General features: G+C 45.5%; 2 protein-coding genes across 3 annotated transcripts; one reads left to right on the top strand and one right to left on the bottom strand.

The window, feature by feature from the left end:
* Positions 1–210: 210 nt before the first annotated feature.
* LOC129666300 (uncharacterized) lies at positions 211–6,311 on the bottom strand. Its single transcript, XM_055593345.1, has 3 exons — positions 6,204–6,311; positions 3,575–4,503; positions 211–3,368 (listed from the first exon to the last, which is right to left on the bottom strand). Exons 1-3 carry the CDS (start codon positions 6,309–6,311, stop codon positions 3,116–3,118), a joined length of 1,290 nt encoding a protein of 429 aa, XP_055449320.1. The 3' UTR covers positions 211–3,115.
* Positions 3,418–14,282, top strand: Ppp1r3b (protein phosphatase 1 regulatory subunit 3B). Of its 2 annotated transcripts, none has more exons than XM_055593424.1 (2): positions 3,418–3,566; positions 12,142–14,282. In XM_055593424.1, the coding sequence occupies exon 2, from the start codon at positions 12,167–12,169 to the stop codon at positions 13,019–13,021; it is 855 nt and encodes a 284-aa protein (XP_055449399.1). In that variant the 5' UTR covers positions 3,418–3,566; positions 12,142–12,166; the 3' UTR covers positions 13,022–14,282. The 2 variants fall into 2 exon arrangements, with proteins under 2 accessions (XP_055449399.1, XP_055449398.1); XM_055593423.1 differs by lacking the exon at positions 3,418–3,566 and adding an exon at positions 4,211–4,325.
* Positions 14,283–18,006: the final 3,724 nt, after the last annotated feature.

Genomic DNA, 18,006 nt, shown 5'->3' with positions numbered 1-18,006 from the left:
TAGCTCATGTGCTTCTTGGGAGAAACACTGTATTTCTCCCATTTTCCCATTAAAACATATTTGTAATTGGTACATATTCACTGTGGAGAGCCCTGTTTCACCAGGCGTGTTTCTGTAAATATTTAGAATACAGTGAACACATCCTCCTCTTACCCCCTTCACTCTCCTTCCTCCCCCTCCTATCCCCTGCAGACCTATTTGTTTCCATAGACAACTTCAATTCTACTTTTATGTCAAGTATAACTACTTGATTCATGTCCCTATATAAAATTTAAGATCTACAAATGAGAGAGAGAGAGAAAGAGATGAAGCATTTGCCTTTCCCCCCTCGGGTTGCTTTTGCTATCTGGGAATCTGTGCCTCAGCATGAATTTGGGGATTTTCTTTGTTTGTTTCAGTTTCTATGAAGAATGACGTTGAAATTTTGATGGGAATCGCACTGAATATAGAGATGGCTTTTGGTTGGATAGCTATTTTTATATTTATTTTTCTAATTCATGAGTATGAGAGAGGTTTCTATCTTCTATATGTCTTCAATTTTCTTCAGCAATTTAAGATTTTTTTTATTATAGCGGTCTTTTCATTTCCTTAGTTGGGTGTATTACGAGGTACTTTTTATTCCCTTTCTTTTGAGGTAACTGTTAATAGGATTATTTGCCCGGTTTCTTTTTCAACGTGTTGGTTATTGGTATAGAGTAGAGGAAGGCTACTAGTTTTTTATGCTTTAATATTGCGTCCTGCTGCTTTGCTAAGCGTGTTTATCGCGGTAGAAGTTTTCAGGTGGAGGCTTTCCCATCTCATATAGCAGGGATGGTTAAACTCCTTCTTTTCTGGTGTGCATCTTTGTTTCCTTCTCTTTTCTTACTGCTCTAGCTGAGATTATAAATGCTAGACTAATTAGTAGAGAAAGAGGACACCCCTGACCTGTTCCTGATTTCTGTGAAAATGATCTGAGCTTTTCTCCATCTGGTTGGTCAGAGGTCTGTCACATATGGCCTTGATCATTCCTTCTACTTCTAGTTTCTGCAAGACTCTTTGAATCAGGTAAGGTTGGAGTTTGTTAAAAGCTTTTTTCTTTGTCTGTTGAGATGGTCATGTGATTTCCCCCCCATCTCTTCTGTAATGTATACAATGCAAATTTATTGATTTGCAAATGCTTAATCATCCATGAATCTTTGGAATGAAGTGGGTTCGATCATGGTGAATGGTCCTTTTGATGTGTGCTTGAATTCAGTTTTCAAGTATTTTATTGAGAATGTTTTCAGGACAGCTACTCATATGCTGAATTAAGCAGCCAGGTGCCCAGGACAAGGAAGAAGACACTCTTACTACTGACAGTCTTGGGGGGTGTCATTTCTATGCTTAGCCCCTGCTAAACCTTTTGGTTTATTTTTCTGGGAGGGGGTGTTTAGTAATAAGTGAAACTAAGACCAATCCAATGCCAGATATTATAAGATGGAACTGGGTGTGCCTGACTAAGGGGTTCAACATTTCCATGTTCCCTTTCTTTCCTGTTCCTTGCCAAACAATGAAAGAAAGGGCATGATCCTGCCAGCTCGCAGGCTCTAGGGTTGTCCTCTGCCTCGGGTCCCCCAGATACTGTGCTTCTGTTAGCTCTATTCTAGTTGTAGAAAAAGACTGCCCTGTACAAGCCCCTAGACGCCACACTCCTGCCTACCAAGACTGTGGTGTCCCACAGCTAAGTTTAGCCTGCTCTCCTGATTTTAAATAGTCATCTGAACCGCAGGGGAAATTATTACCCACGGTTTCCTAGATCTATGTGAGAAAGATGATTCCAAACCCTTGTGCCGCACAGTTATATTTGCTTGTCCCAACTTCTTCCCAGCTAGGATCCGATCACCCTTCGCCTGCACATATTTTGCAATACTTACTGGCTCTATCTTTGCTCGCTCCAGTAGCACACTCACTTCATTTGGGATTGTAGCCAGCACTTGGCTTAATTCAACTTCAGTTTAAAGCTAATGCTGGGATTTCAGGTCGGCAACAGCCCATCCAAAAAGAAAGAAATGGCTCCTGAGACTTGGGCTGGGGAAGCTCCCCATTAGAGCTTTAGACTTGTATTAGATCATTGTAACCCAGGAGTATTTTAGGCTTGCATACCCACTTATATTGAAAGCTGCTCCTGTATCCCTTAGAGTAGAAACCCCCAAAATCACATTAAACAACGAGTTTCCATAAGTCCAATATGCAAGTCAATGCATCCAATATGAGTTAATGGTCATAATGACCTTCTTGTGTCTGTTGTTCTCAGAGAACTTTTTAAGTCAGCTGGGCATGGGTGGTGCCGTGCGCACCAGTACTCTTTAATTCCAGTACTCGAACTTTAATTCCAGTACTCGAGAGGCAGAGGCAGGCAGATCTCTAAGTGCTAGGTCCCAAACCCAACACAAATGGATAACAGGTGCCTGTTTAATATATCAAAATGGACCTGGCCACCAGGTTCTCCCAGCATTCCTCAGTCCCTAACTGTTACAAGATATGGCTGGCATACCCTAACCCTACGCAAACTTCTCTAGCCCAGGGGCTGGGATGCCCTTAGAAAAATATGAACCTACCTCAAGTGGCAGCTAAGGTCAACAGATTTCCCAGGAGAAAGAGGAGTCATTGGTTCCTAAAGTCACTGTCCTGCAGAGCCCCAGGGGCATAAACACAACAACAAAAACAGAAGCCGGGAACAAGCAGCTCGCTACTAATCAAACCCAATTCAGGCAGTCTCCTAAATATATCCACCTCTCTAGTCCTCAGTCTGCAGGACTGTGAGCGTCCTGGGTGGTGTTCTGCCCCCAAACATCCCTAGATTTGCTAGAGTGAGAGCCACAAAGCAAGAGTCAGTGAATGCTTGGGACACTACTGCCTAAGATGCAGATAATATCGGAAGTGGACAGGGGAAGGCATGGAGAACTCTTGCTTTTGGGCATTCTGCGGAGGTCACAGCCATCTGTGAACCCTGCGGGCTATTGTCCTAGAAAGGCTAGGGCCAGGCCAACGGAAAGACAACACTGCCTTCTACACCTGGGACTCAAGATCTGATTAGAACTTTACTGGCAGGGGGGGGGGGGGGAGAGCTTTGCACGCGGCAGCCAGCCGATGCTCCTCAGTCAGTGTCCCTCCAGCCAAACCTTCTAAGGTGGGAAATCGCCTCCATCCCTAGGCTAGGGTCGTCGCCTCCCCCACCCCCCACCCCCGGGCGCCTGATGAAACTGCGACCCGCTTCCCAGATCCAGGACTCCAGCGGTGTCTCTCGCCACACGCTGCAGATCACGTGGCGGATGGCTGCTCTCCCGCAAGTGTGGCTATTGGCCGGCCACTCAGGTCCCGGGAGTGCTCGTTGGCCGAGTTCCGCGTTCCTGTGGGGAGGAAAAAAAGTCTTGGATGGCACCCTTGGTGGGGAGAGGTGGCTGGAAAGTTTAAGTGCGCCACGGGCTGCTGTCGCGCGGACCCACCCGGGTCCCTGTCCCACACTTGCCGTCGCTGTCCGCGTCACCCCGCGCAGATGGTGGGGGCGGGCTGGAGGCCCCGCTCTCTGTCCTCAGGAGCTGTACCTGGTACGTACCTCCCCAAGCTTCGAGCTCGAGGTGCGGGGCCTGGAAATCTGCGGCGAGAGGCGCACGGGGGCGTTCCCCGGCCCTCACCACTGTCGTCCCATTTACGGTGACTCCCAGGTGGAAGGATCCTCCAACCGGGCTCGGGTAGTTGGTCGCTTTCACGTGCAGGAACATCCCAGGCACCCGAGCTGGGATGCAGGGGACCCCCGAGATCCCTCCGTGGGGCTAGCCCACGAAACGTGGCCAGGGGAGATGTCCTGGACAAAAGGTGTCGCAAGTCCCAACACGGCACATCCCTAACCCGAGATTTGACACTTCTGGATGGTAATCCCAGGTTCTTGCGGCGGAATCCGTGGTCCAAACCCAAGTCTCCCAAAGAGAGCCCCGTCCAAGCCCCGACTCCATCAAGTCGAGTAGACTTGTCACCCTTCGGTGCACACGGGCAGGGGCACACGTTGGGTGGTCTCCGGTCTCGGAAGGCGACGGGTTTAGGTGAGCTCCGCCCGGGAACGGGGCAGCCCGCTTGGGGGTGCTCTTGAGGCGCCGCTCCCGCCCGGGCTGTCACGGCGCCAGGTCCCGCCCTGGTGTGATAACTTTGACTCCTCCTCCCCGGTCGTCTCCGGGAACTAAGCCCAGGCCCTACCTCCGGGACACTCCGACGCTCACGTAGTTCAGGGGCAGCAGTCACCCCTGCCACCTCTCTCAGGCTCTCCCATGAGGCCGGCGAGCAGGGGCCCGGGCTGCGGCGCCGCGGGAGAGGTACGTGCAGACCCAGGTGTAGCAAGGCTCCTGGGGAGGGTGTGTGGGGTGGGGTGGGTGGGGGGACGGCGAGCGGTTTGCAGGCACAGCACCGTCGGAGAATGCCTGGTGGGATCGGACTCGCTGACCTGCCCCCAGGGACTTGTTCAGAGCCACCGTTTTGGACCCAGAGAAAAGGCTGTGAACCAGATTAGCTTCAGAAGAGTGGACGGCCCAGAGCGAAACAGAAGAGAAAGCTTTAACAAAAAAAGACTTGAGTGTGGAAACTTGTAGAGTTGCTAGAAGGTGGACCTGTTGCAGCTTGCGGGTCCAGGAGGAAAAGGGCTTCTTCAGCCTAGGCAGGAAAGGAAATGGTCCATTTGGCAAAGATGTCCAGGAGCCAGGAAAAAACTTGGAGACAGCTGAAGGACCACAGAAGTAGACTAGGGCCATTTAGGGAAAAAGTTGGACTAGGGCCCGGTTAGCAACCCCAGAGGTCAGAGCGGAGAAGGGACCTCAAAAGAGAACCTTTAAGCCTGGAGAGTTCGTTTATTGCAGTTCAGCCGGGCAGAGGCATTCTTAGGCCAGCGCTGGGCAGTGTGGGCTGTCTCATTCAAAGTGCCCTGACTGCTCATTACACAGTTCCATTCGCAAACATTTAAGACTGAGGGGTATGCATTAAGGCTGTGATAATTACGCTCTGTGGGGAAACCATGTCAACTTTATTTGTGTAAAAGTATCAGCTAAACAACTGGGGAGAGAATGGAGAATTGCTGAAGGGGAGAAGGGTGGGTGTTGGCGTGGTATAACCTGGTTGTGGGTGTTTAGCTGACCTAGCGTTGCTGGTGGGCTGTTCCTAATCTGCCTTTCACGTCTGAGAGAAAGGGGTGCAGAAAGGAAGGCACAGCCAGGAACTCAGCTCAGCTGCCTGAAACGCAGAAGCTCATAGGGGTTATTTTCTGTTCAGGCTTGTCAACCTTAAAAGAAATATCCCTGGATTTCTGGGACTGGCCGGTATCTTGAAAGGCCACAGTATTTCACCAGAACAGAGAAGGTATTTCTGCAAGGGTTTCAGACACAGCCCAGTCCCTCATCAGAGGCTGTTGACCTCCAAGGCATCCCTGCGAAAGCGAAGTGTGTGACTGTCCTTGGGAAAGAGCTCCTGGAACTCCCAGGAACCCTGCAGCTAGGGTCAAGATCCTATGTCCCATACTTGTGGCTCAGAGGTGCCATTCTCTGTGGCTCAGAGGTGCTGTTCTGTTTCTGCTTGTTTCCTCAGTAGAGGGAAAGGCTGGTCAGGCAGGGTTGGAGGCAGAAGGCTGTGGTCCTTCCAAACATGTTTTGGGGGTGAATGTGTTTCCTGAAGCACCTGCTGGGGTGTCTTCCTTTAAGGGACTTAACTATTGCGCTGCCCAATTTCTGGGAGCGCTTCTGAGTGGCCCTTATCATTATTGGGCTGTCGGGACATCCGAGTAGATAAATCAGGAAAGCTAAACTCAAACAAGTACTTTGGTACGCCGATTCTTGGATGAACATCAGGTTAATAAAAGCTGGAATGTTCTATGAGGGTGACCATCACATTATACCCTTGATAGAGGCCACAAGGGTGAATGTCCTTAGCCTGTAGCGATGGCGACATCTAGAAAAAAAAAAAAAAAGAAGGGTTTCTAAGCCAGGCCTGCTTATGCAATTTTACAGGGCAAGAGTCCCAGTGGTAACTCCTGGGCCATCATAATCTCACATTTGTCTTTCATGGACAAGTCTTGGGAAAAAAAAATATGGTTCTTGAAAAGGATTGCCTCCATAACTCTGGCTCTGATTGTAAACATGTCTCTCCAACCTCGATTCTGCTAATCCTCACAGTTCAGTGACAAAGGGGGTCCAGGAGTACATGTTCACCAACGGCTTCACCTCCACTCTTGAGCCTGCAGGACTAGAACGCCTGAGCGAGCCTCCTGGGTTGCAAGGGAGCAGAGTCTTGAGTGCGCTTTGGGGTTTTGCTTCCATGGTAGCTCAAGAATTTTGTACCATTTTTCCAACAAGCTGGAAAAAAAAAAAAAACTTTCAGGAAAGCATGGCTGAGACTGGACCTAGAACTTGGAGGCACTACAGAGGCACACCAGGCCTTGTGCTGACTCAAGCCAGGAGGAAGTGCCCGGGATGGGGTGGGGTGGGGGTGGGTTGGACAGGGATGGGATGACTTCTACTCCCCTGCTCACTCCCAGCACTTCAGGGGTGGGCAGTGTGGAATGCACAGAACATGCTGTTATGGGACCGTGTTTGGCTTTGATGCGTATTTAAACAGAATAAGAAATATGTACATTAAAGTTGAAACGGGAGGACTATTTCTAACAAAGTTTTGCAATGGACATGAATAACTAAAACTCATACAATCTGTTAAGTAATGAGGCCTTTAAAAAAAAAATGAGTTAGTCAACCCATTGATCCTTTGTAGAGGCAGCTCAGTCCGACTTTCCCTTTCCAGGAACAGTCTTTGTGTGTGGACATTAGATCAGACCCAGCTAATTTGTTCTGAACCTTTTCACTGGATTACTTCTTTCCCTAGAAGGGAAGTAGTGAGGCATTGGTTTAGTGGGTGTCAGAAGCCCTTAGCCGTGGCCACTTGGGAAAGCACACAGATTCAGAGGCAAAACAGGATTACCAGGCTTCTTGTGCCCACAAAAAACAATGTATCTTTAAAAAAAAAAAAAAAGTAAGGAGGGAGTCTAATATGTCTTTGTTATCTCTCTCTCTCTCTCTCTCTCTCTCTCTCTCTCTCTGTGTGTGTGTGTGTGTGTATGTGTGTGTGTGTTTCCCTTCCCCCCCCCTGAGATATCTGTGTAACTCTGGATATACTGGAACTCACTCTGTAGATCAGACTGGTCCTAAACTTAGAAATCCACCTGCCTCTGCCTCCCAAGTGCTGGTATTAAAAGGTGTGTACCACCACCATGAGGCAACTTTTTTTTTATTATTATTATGCATTTGGTTAATCAGATTCAGAAGCTGAAAGAGCATTTACTGGGTCAAAGGCATTGTCCCCCAGCACTTGCCCTTTCAGGCAGCCGTGGTAGCCCTTGAGCAAGGCCCCTCCCTGCCACAAGACACCGTCTCATCCCTTCCTGTTAGCCAGAAGAAGGCAGATGTTTGAAACTCTACTCTCCTATTTGACATGTCCTGGAACTCTGCTCTGCAGACCAGGTTAGCCCCGGCCTCCCAAGTGCTGGAATTAAAGGCACACACCACCGCCCGTCTGGCCAGATTTGAGATTCTAATCCAGGTTTTATTACTAGCTTCTTCAGCTCAGACCATCGTTAAGTCTCATATAAATATGCCATCATAAGGAGAAAGCTAAAACGATGTGCCCCTTTAGTCAGGTTAAGCGTCGGAGTAGTTTCGACTGTTTTCTTAAGGTCACTTTTTTTCCTGATTACAGAAGTAGTATTGTTTTAGACGATATAAGGAAACACAAAACAGGAAGCATTGTTGAGGAAATATGTCACACACATACTCTGACATTTTTAACTATTGGATGGTCCCTGCTATCTATATGAGATGCCTAACAAGCTGCCCAGGCAGCTGTAAGCCCTATGCGTTTTTACTTTCTGCAGCATTGCTCCACAGTTCCAGAGCTCATCTCTTTCTTCATTATATGGCCAGGTGCCTCATTTACATCACTGCTCTTGAGCTTTAGGGTCATTATTAGGTTAAAAAAAAAAAAAAGGTTTCTTGTAGAGAAACCTTAATTCAGAACACGGCAGACAGTTCTGGCAAGAGATCACATCCAAAGACCTTCTAGGTCTGTGTGAGCTGGATGGAATCCCAAACAATGAAGGGAGCACTCAAGTTTGAAACTGATGTCTAATTGAGTGGCAGAAAAAGAAAGTGAGGAATCAGGAATGTCTGACAGAATAGGATACACTCAACTCTCACGAGAACAGAGAGGAAAGGGAAGCTGTGTAAGGAGAGAGGCAGTTTTATGGGGAGAGTTTTATAGGTTGAGAAAACGAGCTAGACACAGGTGAAGACAGAATGAGCCAGAGAATGAGAAGGAGGCAGGAGACTAGAGCAGGTTGCTGAAGTTAGTTTGAAGTCAAGCAGAGCAATTCAGAGAGAAGCCTGAGAGAGAAGTCAGATTGAATAAGTCAGCTGGGAGAGGAGTTTGAGCCAGAACAGCTGAGTTGAACCAGCCAGCTATGAGCTCAGAAAGAACAAGAAAGGGTGCGCTTATTCAGCTGTAACTCTCAGAAGCTGAAAACATTCTAGGCCTAGGTTAGATTGTATGGAGGCTAGAAGCTTCCAGGAGTAGGCCTGGGTTAACAGAAGGAGGCAGTAAAGTTTCCAAGACAACAACTGAAACAGGAGAATAAAAGTTCCTTGTAATCCTGCAACAGTGTGATACCCAAGATGGCTCTTAGTCCCTGATGGCCTGGTGGCATATGTATCATAGATATGTTGGCTAAGTTAAGGTTGGCTTTGAGGAAAAAGGAGGACTCTACCAAGAGGGGATGGCGTCATATAGCTCAGAATTAATGGTGCACAATTTAAACATATCTATTGCTTACTTAATGGAATTTTTGTTTTAATATTTTTGAACTTTGATTGAGTATAAAGAGCTGAAACCATGGGAAAGAAAACCAATGAGAGTGTGCTGTATCTCTACTTGGTTTTGTTTGTTTGTTTGTTTTTTGTGTGTGTACATAGTATTTTCTCTCATGTCTGGTATTTGTGTACAACTTTTTCTGTTCCTCCTTCTTTTAACAACATAGATAAAATTTTACCTAGGCACAGTGTCACATTGCCTTAAACCCGGTACCTGGGAGGCAGAAGCAGGCAGATCTCTGAGTTTAGGGCTAGCCTGGTCTACATATTTAGTTCCAGTTCAGCAAAGGTTTTACAGTGAGACTCTCTCAAAAACCAAAACTACAAAATCCAAAGCAAACGTGAATTTTCCTAGTCACTTAAACATTTTCCCAAATAATGAAACCAGTGGTATAAAATTAAACAATGTGGACACGATATAGTTAATTTTATGAGGCATCCTTAGTAGGCATTTTTTTTTCATTATTTCTCTTTCTGTTAATTTCTGTATATTTTATTTCTTTATTTAGGGTAGATTATATTGTATATACTTTTGGAGTGAAATGATAAGAATATTTAGGAAGACTATACTATTTTTTTTTCTTTATCGAGATAGGGTTTTCCTGTGTAGCCTTGGCTGTCCTGGATTTGCTTTGTAGACCAGGCTGGCCTCGAACTCATAGCATCTGCTTATATCTCTGCCTCCCTGAGAGCTGGTTTACAGTCGAGGGCCACTACTCCCAGATTATTATACCAGTTTTGATAATAAAAAAAAAATCTTTTCTTTTATGATTCTTTCCTAATCCACTATGTGAAAAACAAGCATTTCCAATATAAATTTTCTTTATTTTTAATTTTAACTAATTTATTATAGACAGAATTTCACTTTTCCGTCTAGGCAAGCACCGAACGTGCAGTCTTCCTCCCTAAACCTTCTCAGGAGCTAATGTCACAGGTGTGCATAGTCACATTCAACTTCCATTTGAATTTCTTAAATTACTAAGACTGCACAGTTTGAATGTTTTTGAGTCACTTTATTTATTTGTTTATTTATTTATTTTAATGTAACATCTGCTGATGCTCTTTTTCTTTGCTCATTCTTTTGTGGGGGCTATTTGAGTTTGTTACTTTGTAACAACTCTATATTCCAAGTTAATAACTCCTAATTGTCATGCTCTTTGAAAAGTAATTTCCAAGTTTGTAATTTTTTTGAGTATGTTTATATATTCACTTACAGAAAAATATGGTTTTAATTAAGTAAATTTAATGTCTTATTGTGTGATTACATTTCCTTTTTGTTGTTGTTGTTGATTTTGCTTGTTTGTTTGTGTTTTCGAGACAGGGTTTCTCTGTGTATCCCTATCTGTTCCTGGAGCTCACTCTGTAAACCAAGCTGGCCTCGAACTTGGAGATCTGCCTGCCTCTGCCTTCTGAGTGCTGGGGTTTATGCTGCCACAGCCATCACCATCTCTAGGCTGCTTTTAGTTCTTATGACAACTGTTATTACCTATAAACAAGGCAATTATCTACCTACATGTCAAAGTACAAAACAATGAACTATTCATTCTTTTTCTAAAGAAAGGTATATTAGAACATAAAAACAAGTCTGTGTCCATTCTTATCAATGAATCTCAGGGTATAATAGCATAATGTCTGATGCATGGTAAATACCAAGTCAATATTTGTGTTATAAATTTGTATTGCTTTTGTATTGGGTTGTCGGTATTTATTATTAAAGCCATGATATCATACTTTATACCTGTTAGAATGGTTATCTTTCAAAAAGATAGAAGTAGTGGAAATGCAAATTAATGCAACCACTACAGAAAGCACTGTGAGGTTTCTCAAAAAATTAAAAATATGTGAGCCAGTGAGCCTATTACAAGGTGTGTGTATTCAAAGGATAGGAAATCAGTATGTTGAGGTGACAGCCATAGTCCCATATTCATGTAACACTCATAGCCGAGATAGGAAATCTAGCTAAGTGCCTCTCAGTGGATGAATGGACAAAGAACATATGGTATCCATAGACAGTGGAGTGCTGTTCAGTCATAGACAAGAATGAAATGGTGTCATTGTGGAAACATGGAGAAGAGCCTGCAGGGCGCTGTGCTAAGTGCAATAAGCCAACCACAGAAAGAGAAGTGCACACATTCATATAAAATCTAAAAATGTAATTGAATATGTAATAAATTGGTGGCTGCTGGATGCTAGCGTTGAGGAACTGGGGCAATGTCCATTAAAAGGCATACATATTTAATTCCAAAGAAGGAATATCTTCAAGAGATCCATTGCATCGTCGCAGCAGTAGTTAGTGACAATGTAGACCTGGAAATTGCATAGAGATTTTAAATATTCTCACCACACCTCCCAAGTGTATGAGAAAATGTACATTAAGTGTCTCAGCCATTCTACAATGTGTGCATATGTCAAAATATCATTTCTATTGCATTTATTTATTTAGTACAGGAACATGTGTTCCACAGGGCAATGTGTAAAAGTCAAAGGACAACTTGTGGGATCTGGTTCCCTCCATCAGCTATGTGGGTCTCAGGGATTGAAAGGAAGTTATGAGGCTTGGTGACAAATGCCTTTATTCACTAAGCCATCTCACCAGCCTGGAAATATAAACAATTTTTATTTGTCCAATAGAAGTCTGCAGTGTTTACCGAAAACAATCCTCAGATCAACTGTTTGTGGGGTATAGACTTCCCCACAAGAGGGGGGAGTTCTTTCAGTCAAATAAGCTCACATTAGGAAATCACAATTCTGTTTTTGTTTGGTTTGTTTGTTTGTTTTTCAAGACAAGAGTTTTTCTGGGTAGACCAAGCTGGCCTTGAATTCAGAATCAGCCTGCCTCTGCCTCCCAAGTGCTAGGATTAAAGATGTTCACTACCACCGTATGGCAGGAAACTATAATTCTTAGTGCCCGTTTCATTCTCCTCTGTGCTGTATTAGCATACAGAAAGATCCAAGTCGTCCTGGCAGAAAACCCCATGAATTAAACCTGAAACTAGTGAGCTCCGTTCTCTTTTCTTTGTTGGTTTTAATCTTAGCTTTTTTTTTTTCTTTCCCCCCTTCCCCAACCCCCGGCTGGTGCCTTGTTCCAACACAATCTTTGCTGAAACCTGTGTCCTGTGAGACTGCATGCGAGTGTGAGCCCAGATGAAAGGCAACATTGTTTGTCCGTCTTTGCCAGAAGGAGGGTTTAAACATCCATCTGACCTCTTTCCTTTCTCATCTCCCTTTCTGCCAGCCTTCTAGCCTGCTCGTCTAGCGTGATGGCTGTGGACATAGAATACAGCTACAGCACTATGGCCCCCTCTCTGCGCAGGGAGCGCTTCACCTTCAAGATCTCCCCCAAACTGAGCAAGCCTCTGAGGCCTTGCATTCAGCTGGGCAGCAAGGATGAAGCCAGCGGCATGGTGGCCCCCATGGTGCAGGAGAAGAAGGTGAAGAAGCGGGTGTCCTTCGCCGACAACCAGGGGCTGGCCCTGACAATGGTCAAAGTGTTCTCGGAATTTGATGACCCGCTAGATATTCCGTTTAACATCACGGAGCTGCTAGACAACATCGTGAGTCTGACGACAGCAGAGAGTGAGAGCTTTGTTTTGGATTTTCCGCAGCCTTCTGCGGATTACTTAGACTTCAGAAATCGACTTCAGAACAACCATGTCTGCCTCGAAAACTGCGTGCTGAAGGACAAAGCCATCGAGGGCACCGTCAAGGTCCAGAACCTGGCATTCGAGAAGGTTGTGAAGATCAGAATGACATTTGACACCTGGAAGAGCTTCACAGACTTCCCTTGTCAGTACGTGAAGGACACTTACGCTGGTTCAGACAGGGACACGTTCTCCTTTGACATCAGCCTACCTGAGAAAATTCAGTCTTATGAGAGAATGGAGTTTGCCGTGTGCTATGAGTGCAACGGCCAGGCGTACTGGGACAGCAACAAAGGCAAAAACTACAGGATCATACGGGCTGAGCTCCGAGCCACTCAGGGAGCGATCGAGCCGTACAAGGGACCGGATTTTGGAATATCCTTTGACCAGTTTGGAAGCCCTCGGTGTTCCTTTGGACTGTTTCCAGAGTGGCCTAGTTATCTGGGCTATGAGAAACTAGGGCCTTACTACTAATGACTACAGCGGATAGTCTGTGGCTCTGGATCAAGGCGAAGGAGAGAATGCAAGACAAGAGTGAAGATGAACTGCCATTAGGCACGGTCTTTGAAAAGATAGGCTCCTTGTTCACCTTTTTCTTAAACCAGAGAGTCCGGGGTGTTTCCATAGCGATTGGTTTCTTGCCCGGAGGAGAGGAGGTGCGCTGATTCCCTGCGGCATCCGGGTTGGCCACAAGGGAATGCGCAGGATGGTGCCAGAAGGGTCTGGAGAGGAGCCAAGCTGGCAAGAACGGAGGAAGCCGGCCTCTCCTCCACACTCGGAAAGTCAGTCACCTAGAAGCCAGTCTCCAGTCTCTTCCAGCCTTAACACTGACCTTGGGGTCCCGCCCCGCCCACGCGTTTCCGTGTGTTGCCTTCATTCCGCCTGTACTCGGTGCCCCCTTTATCTCAGCTCTGTGGCACACTGGCCTGATTCCCCGCCGCCTCAGAGGAGGGACTGGGGCAGCCCATTTCTGTGCAAGTTCATGTTCTACATCCCCCCCCCCCCCCGCCCCAGTCCAGCCAGTGATCTGGACAAGATAACAGAAGCTTAAGTAGCTTGTGGCAGGGATAGGCATTTCCTCTCCCCTCTTTCTGACCCCTACTTTATATTCCAGCAGAGACCAACATACCAGTTACTGGAAACATATTGGTCTCCGCGTGGGATCACGGGGTACAGCACTGTGACAAAGCAGGACAGTCATAACTTCTAGCTTTTCCTGTTGGATTTTGGGGGCGCTTTTCAAGCACTCAGTTTCACCCCAAGTTACCAGGAAACTCAACGACAAGATCCGTTTTCACTGCCAGGCTGCTGTGTGAGCTGATTCTCTTAGGGGAGAATCATAACTCCCCTCCTGGAGAGTCCACTTCAATGCTGAGTCTGAGACTTTCAAATAGCATGTCTGGTATAGCCTCGAAGCCTCCAGAAAATGCTTAGGTTTGTCTGCAGTACACAGTCATATTCAGGATGCTTCGCAAACCCCCACGGACACTGATTGGGTGTTTTTACTTATGGTTTGTATTGTAAAGGGATAGGGGGGAAAAAAAACCTCACCAAGTTTTGCTATGTTATTTTAAATGTTTGTCAACTCTGCAGCATGAATTTTTCTTAACCATATTGGACTGCAGTGCATTATCAAATGCTATTTTGAGACTCCTAGAGCTTTTACTGTTGGGTGGACCCCCAAAACCTGTGATTTTTCTCTTGGGTAAATTAAAATTATAGGGGAGTTTGAGAACTACTTTTTATATGCATATTTGTAGAAATTTAGGGGTGTTGTTTTGTTTTGGAAGTTTGGCAAAAGATGTCTGTTTAATTTTCTTACTGAAGTGAGGTTCCCCCCGGAGACATGAGGGAATGAAGCACAGAGTTTGGTGGATTCAGAGTCTGGGGCAGGGGGCTGGAAGTGGCCTATGCTCTCTGGCTTCATAAGTTTGAATCAGGCAGGTAGCAAATGTTTTTGATCCTAGCATGTTTTTTTTTTTTTTATATCTTAATTTTTTTCACTTTTGGAGTTTAAGGTGTTTTGACTTTTTAAATGCTATTTTGTATGATTTTTTTTTTAATTCCTAAAACTGGTACTACTCTGTAATCTGTGCTTTGTGTTTGGTGCCTCTCCCAGATGGGGAATGATCCAGGCTTGCATGCTGATATCTGTGGGGAAATCACCTTTGTAAGTTAGGCTGAAATTGGGCAGGGGTTGTGTTTTCTCTAAGCATATCCTGTATCTGTTTATAGATATATCATGTATGGATGCTCCTTAAAAGTTTCAGATTCGGTGATCAGAGCTGCTAGATCTAAAATGGATGGAAGCAAAACTGATCTCTTATGGGTCACATATTTTATCTTGTGTTAAGAAGGAAGGCAGCCAAGGGCACTGTTCCTTACAGACTATCAGACTAAAGATCATTTTACGAAGAAAAGGGCCCCAAGTTAACTACAGAACGAAGTCTGTTCAGTAGTGTGGAATGATGCTCTTCAGACGTTCCGTGTCAAAATATGAAATATGGTAATTCCATGTTACGTATCTCTCCTAAAGCAGACATAACTACCAACACCCCTTTTACCCAGATTTGCCCCCGCTTTCTTGCTAGGGGCCCTGGTTGAGAGCCCCAAGCCAGAACACCTGGGGTTCACAGCCCACAGCTCAGCTCTGAGAACATGTCTTCACCTGCTTGCCAAGACCCTTCCCAACGAAGCAGCCTGTGTGCCTGACTTCTCTCATCAAGACTGTCACTCACTGAGACGCTGAAGAATCTTTTGTTTTCTGCCTCCAACATAGTTCTCTTTTTAACCAGTCTGACCAGTGACTTTGAGATAGCCTCAGGAGCTGCATTGAGAGACTCCATGCTCCGTTCACCGTTGTAGACAAACCTACACACCTCAGAGGATCCCTTGCTTGAAAAATCCAACTGCAAGCTTGACTCGGAGATCTGCCCTCATGCGATTCTTGGTTATTCTGGGGACGCTAATCCTCAGACACTATACTCCAGGAAGGGAAGGCAACTCCATTTTTGTTCCGTATTTATTTCCCCATATTTCCTGGGGTGTTTTTGCAAAATGAGTACAATAAATAAGCTAGACTATAAAAAGGTTAGATGATAATCAAGTTTTTCATGTTTCTTGCAAGAAGCACTTGAGTGTTATAAGAATTCTTTATAGGAAAGTTAGGAAGAAATAATGCACGTCTGTTGTTCTCCAGAAGCTGAAACAGCTTGCATCAATGGTGGGAGTTATTTTATCCCTGATATGTAGTCTTGGTGGTTCTTTGTTCTGGGAAGGTCTGTACTTAACTGTGTCTCCTGGTGTGATCACAGAAACTGTAGATAAGATGTTCTGGAAATCCTGGGATCTGACCTATAATGGGATCTTCCATAGTCACCCAAAGACAAATTGGCAGCATTCCTGAAGTGGGGGACAGCAGAAAAGAGAACAGAAGTTTCTCCTTCTGAGGGCTGTGTCATACCCCCAGCTCAACCCGCAAAGCTGTGCCTGTTTCCACGGTTTAGCTCCCAGAGAACCCTGGGGCAAGAGGACTTCTAGTATACACGTGATGATGTCACACTTTTGCTTTAATGTGAATATTCAACTGACGATTTGTCATCATTGTATGCTTCAAAGTGCCTTGTCCAGAAACTTCTGCATGTTTTTAAGAAATATTTTTGTATACAATGGTAGAGGGGAAATGCACTTTAAAAATCACAAGAATGGATGTTTGTGTGTTTGTGGTGGAAGAGAGTGGTTTCTTTGTATCTGTCTCAAAAGCAAAAATGTAATAAATACAGAAAAAAAAAACCTAAAACTATCCTTTTATATTTAGCATTTAGCCTCAAAAAAATGGGAAGCATATTTTAAGTCAATTTTTTTCACTCTGTACATCTTGGTTTTCTTTTTAATGTACAGGTTGTATTCAGTGGATGTGAAAATGCTGGAAGGCTTGCAGAGATGGGAAGGGAGGCATTGCTTCAAGGTATCTGGCAGTGAAGATAAGTGATAGCCTTCACCATCCATAGACCAGATCCAGGGAGGAGGAACAAGGGTGACTGTTGTCTTCTACTCATCTTAGTCACCCAAGGCCCAAGCTCTTCCTTCCTCTCACAGATTGTGAAAGGTAGAATGGACAGCCATGGGGAAAACTATGGGTGGCTGTCTTAGCTTTGAAGTGTTTGATCACACGGAGACTCAGTATCCAGGAAAACAAACCATCTGCCTATGTGACCTCTCCTCTCCCACTGAAGAGCTGATACGTACCCTAAGTGAGATTTTCAAAATCCAAAAAGGAAGTTCAAAAGAAGGGATGGGAGGAAGAAGGGGAGGGGTGAAGTGGCTGCATCTGGCAGCCTCCCCCAGGGGAAGCTCACAGCCACACAGCTGTGAGCTTTGTGTAGTGTGGACGAAAGTTGTGCAGCTAGTTTGCAGATGCAGCCGTGAGCTCCATCTATAGCAGCTGTCGCTCAAATATGACATGTCTCCCAGACTGGCCCGCAGCTTCTGGTGCTGTTTTGGGAGACGGTAGGAAGTTTAAGATGTGGGGCTTGGTTGGGGAAGGGGCACTAGTGGGGAAGGGCACCTTTGGGCATACCTCTTGCCCTGTGTCCCTTCCCATCTCTCCGCCTTTTTCCAGGCTGCCCTGCAGTGAGCGACTTGAGACCCTCACACTTTATCTACTGTGGTGCTCTGCCTTGCTAAAGGGCCACAGCTCTAGTGTAAACTGACCGTGACTGAAACCATGATCTAAAATAAGTCTTTCCCTCTTTCACGTTGCTCTCTCAAACATTTGTCACAGTGGTTTGAAACTGACACACTAGTGTTCTCAAAAAGTTCAAAACACTGCCCACAGTCGCCATTGCAGAAATGAAGAGAAAAGCCGCACGGCTCTTTCGTGAATATGGGATCCAGTAGATTTTTATAATCGTCAATTATGAATCTGTTGTTTGGTCTCTAAGATGACTGGGATAAAAACAGATAGTAAAAAAAGAAACAATGTCCCCAGAATTGCAACTCTGAGCCATTCAGTGGGACGGTGGCTGCCTAGCTGCTTTATGCAAAGCAGGGCGCGATGGTTTTTCAGCCACTCCTCTGTGTGCACACATGCCCTGAGAATATTCCATTGGATCCTGGAGCCACAGAAAGACCTTGTAAATCGGAGTCTGAGATCTATTGTTTTGTTTTGCTTTAGGCAGTCTCTCCATGTGGTCCTGGGTGTCCTGAGACTCGCTATATAGACCAGGGTGACCTGAAATTTAGAGTTACCTCTGCCTCTGCCTCTCTGCCTCTCTTGTAAGGTAAATATCTGATATTTCCGATGGTCCTAGGCAACCCCTGTGAAAGGACTGCTAAAGGGGTGGTGACCCACAGAATCTAGTCTAGAGGGGAAGAGATAAAGGCTCTGAGAGCATTTCCTCACCTCTCAGGACCCACTAGGAAGTAGGCAGGTTTAGTGGTTTGTTTTTGTCCTCTCC

This window comes from Psammomys obesus, unplaced genomic scaffold, assembly GCF_907164565.1.
Source record: "Psammomys obesus unplaced genomic scaffold, mPsaObe1.curated_primary_1811, whole genome shotgun sequence".
Classification (NCBI taxonomy): domain Eukaryota; kingdom Metazoa; phylum Chordata; class Mammalia; order Rodentia; family Muridae; genus Psammomys; species Psammomys obesus.
The sequence above is the reverse complement of the archived record's forward strand: the minus strand, read 5'-3'. Positions and strand labels throughout refer to the sequence as shown.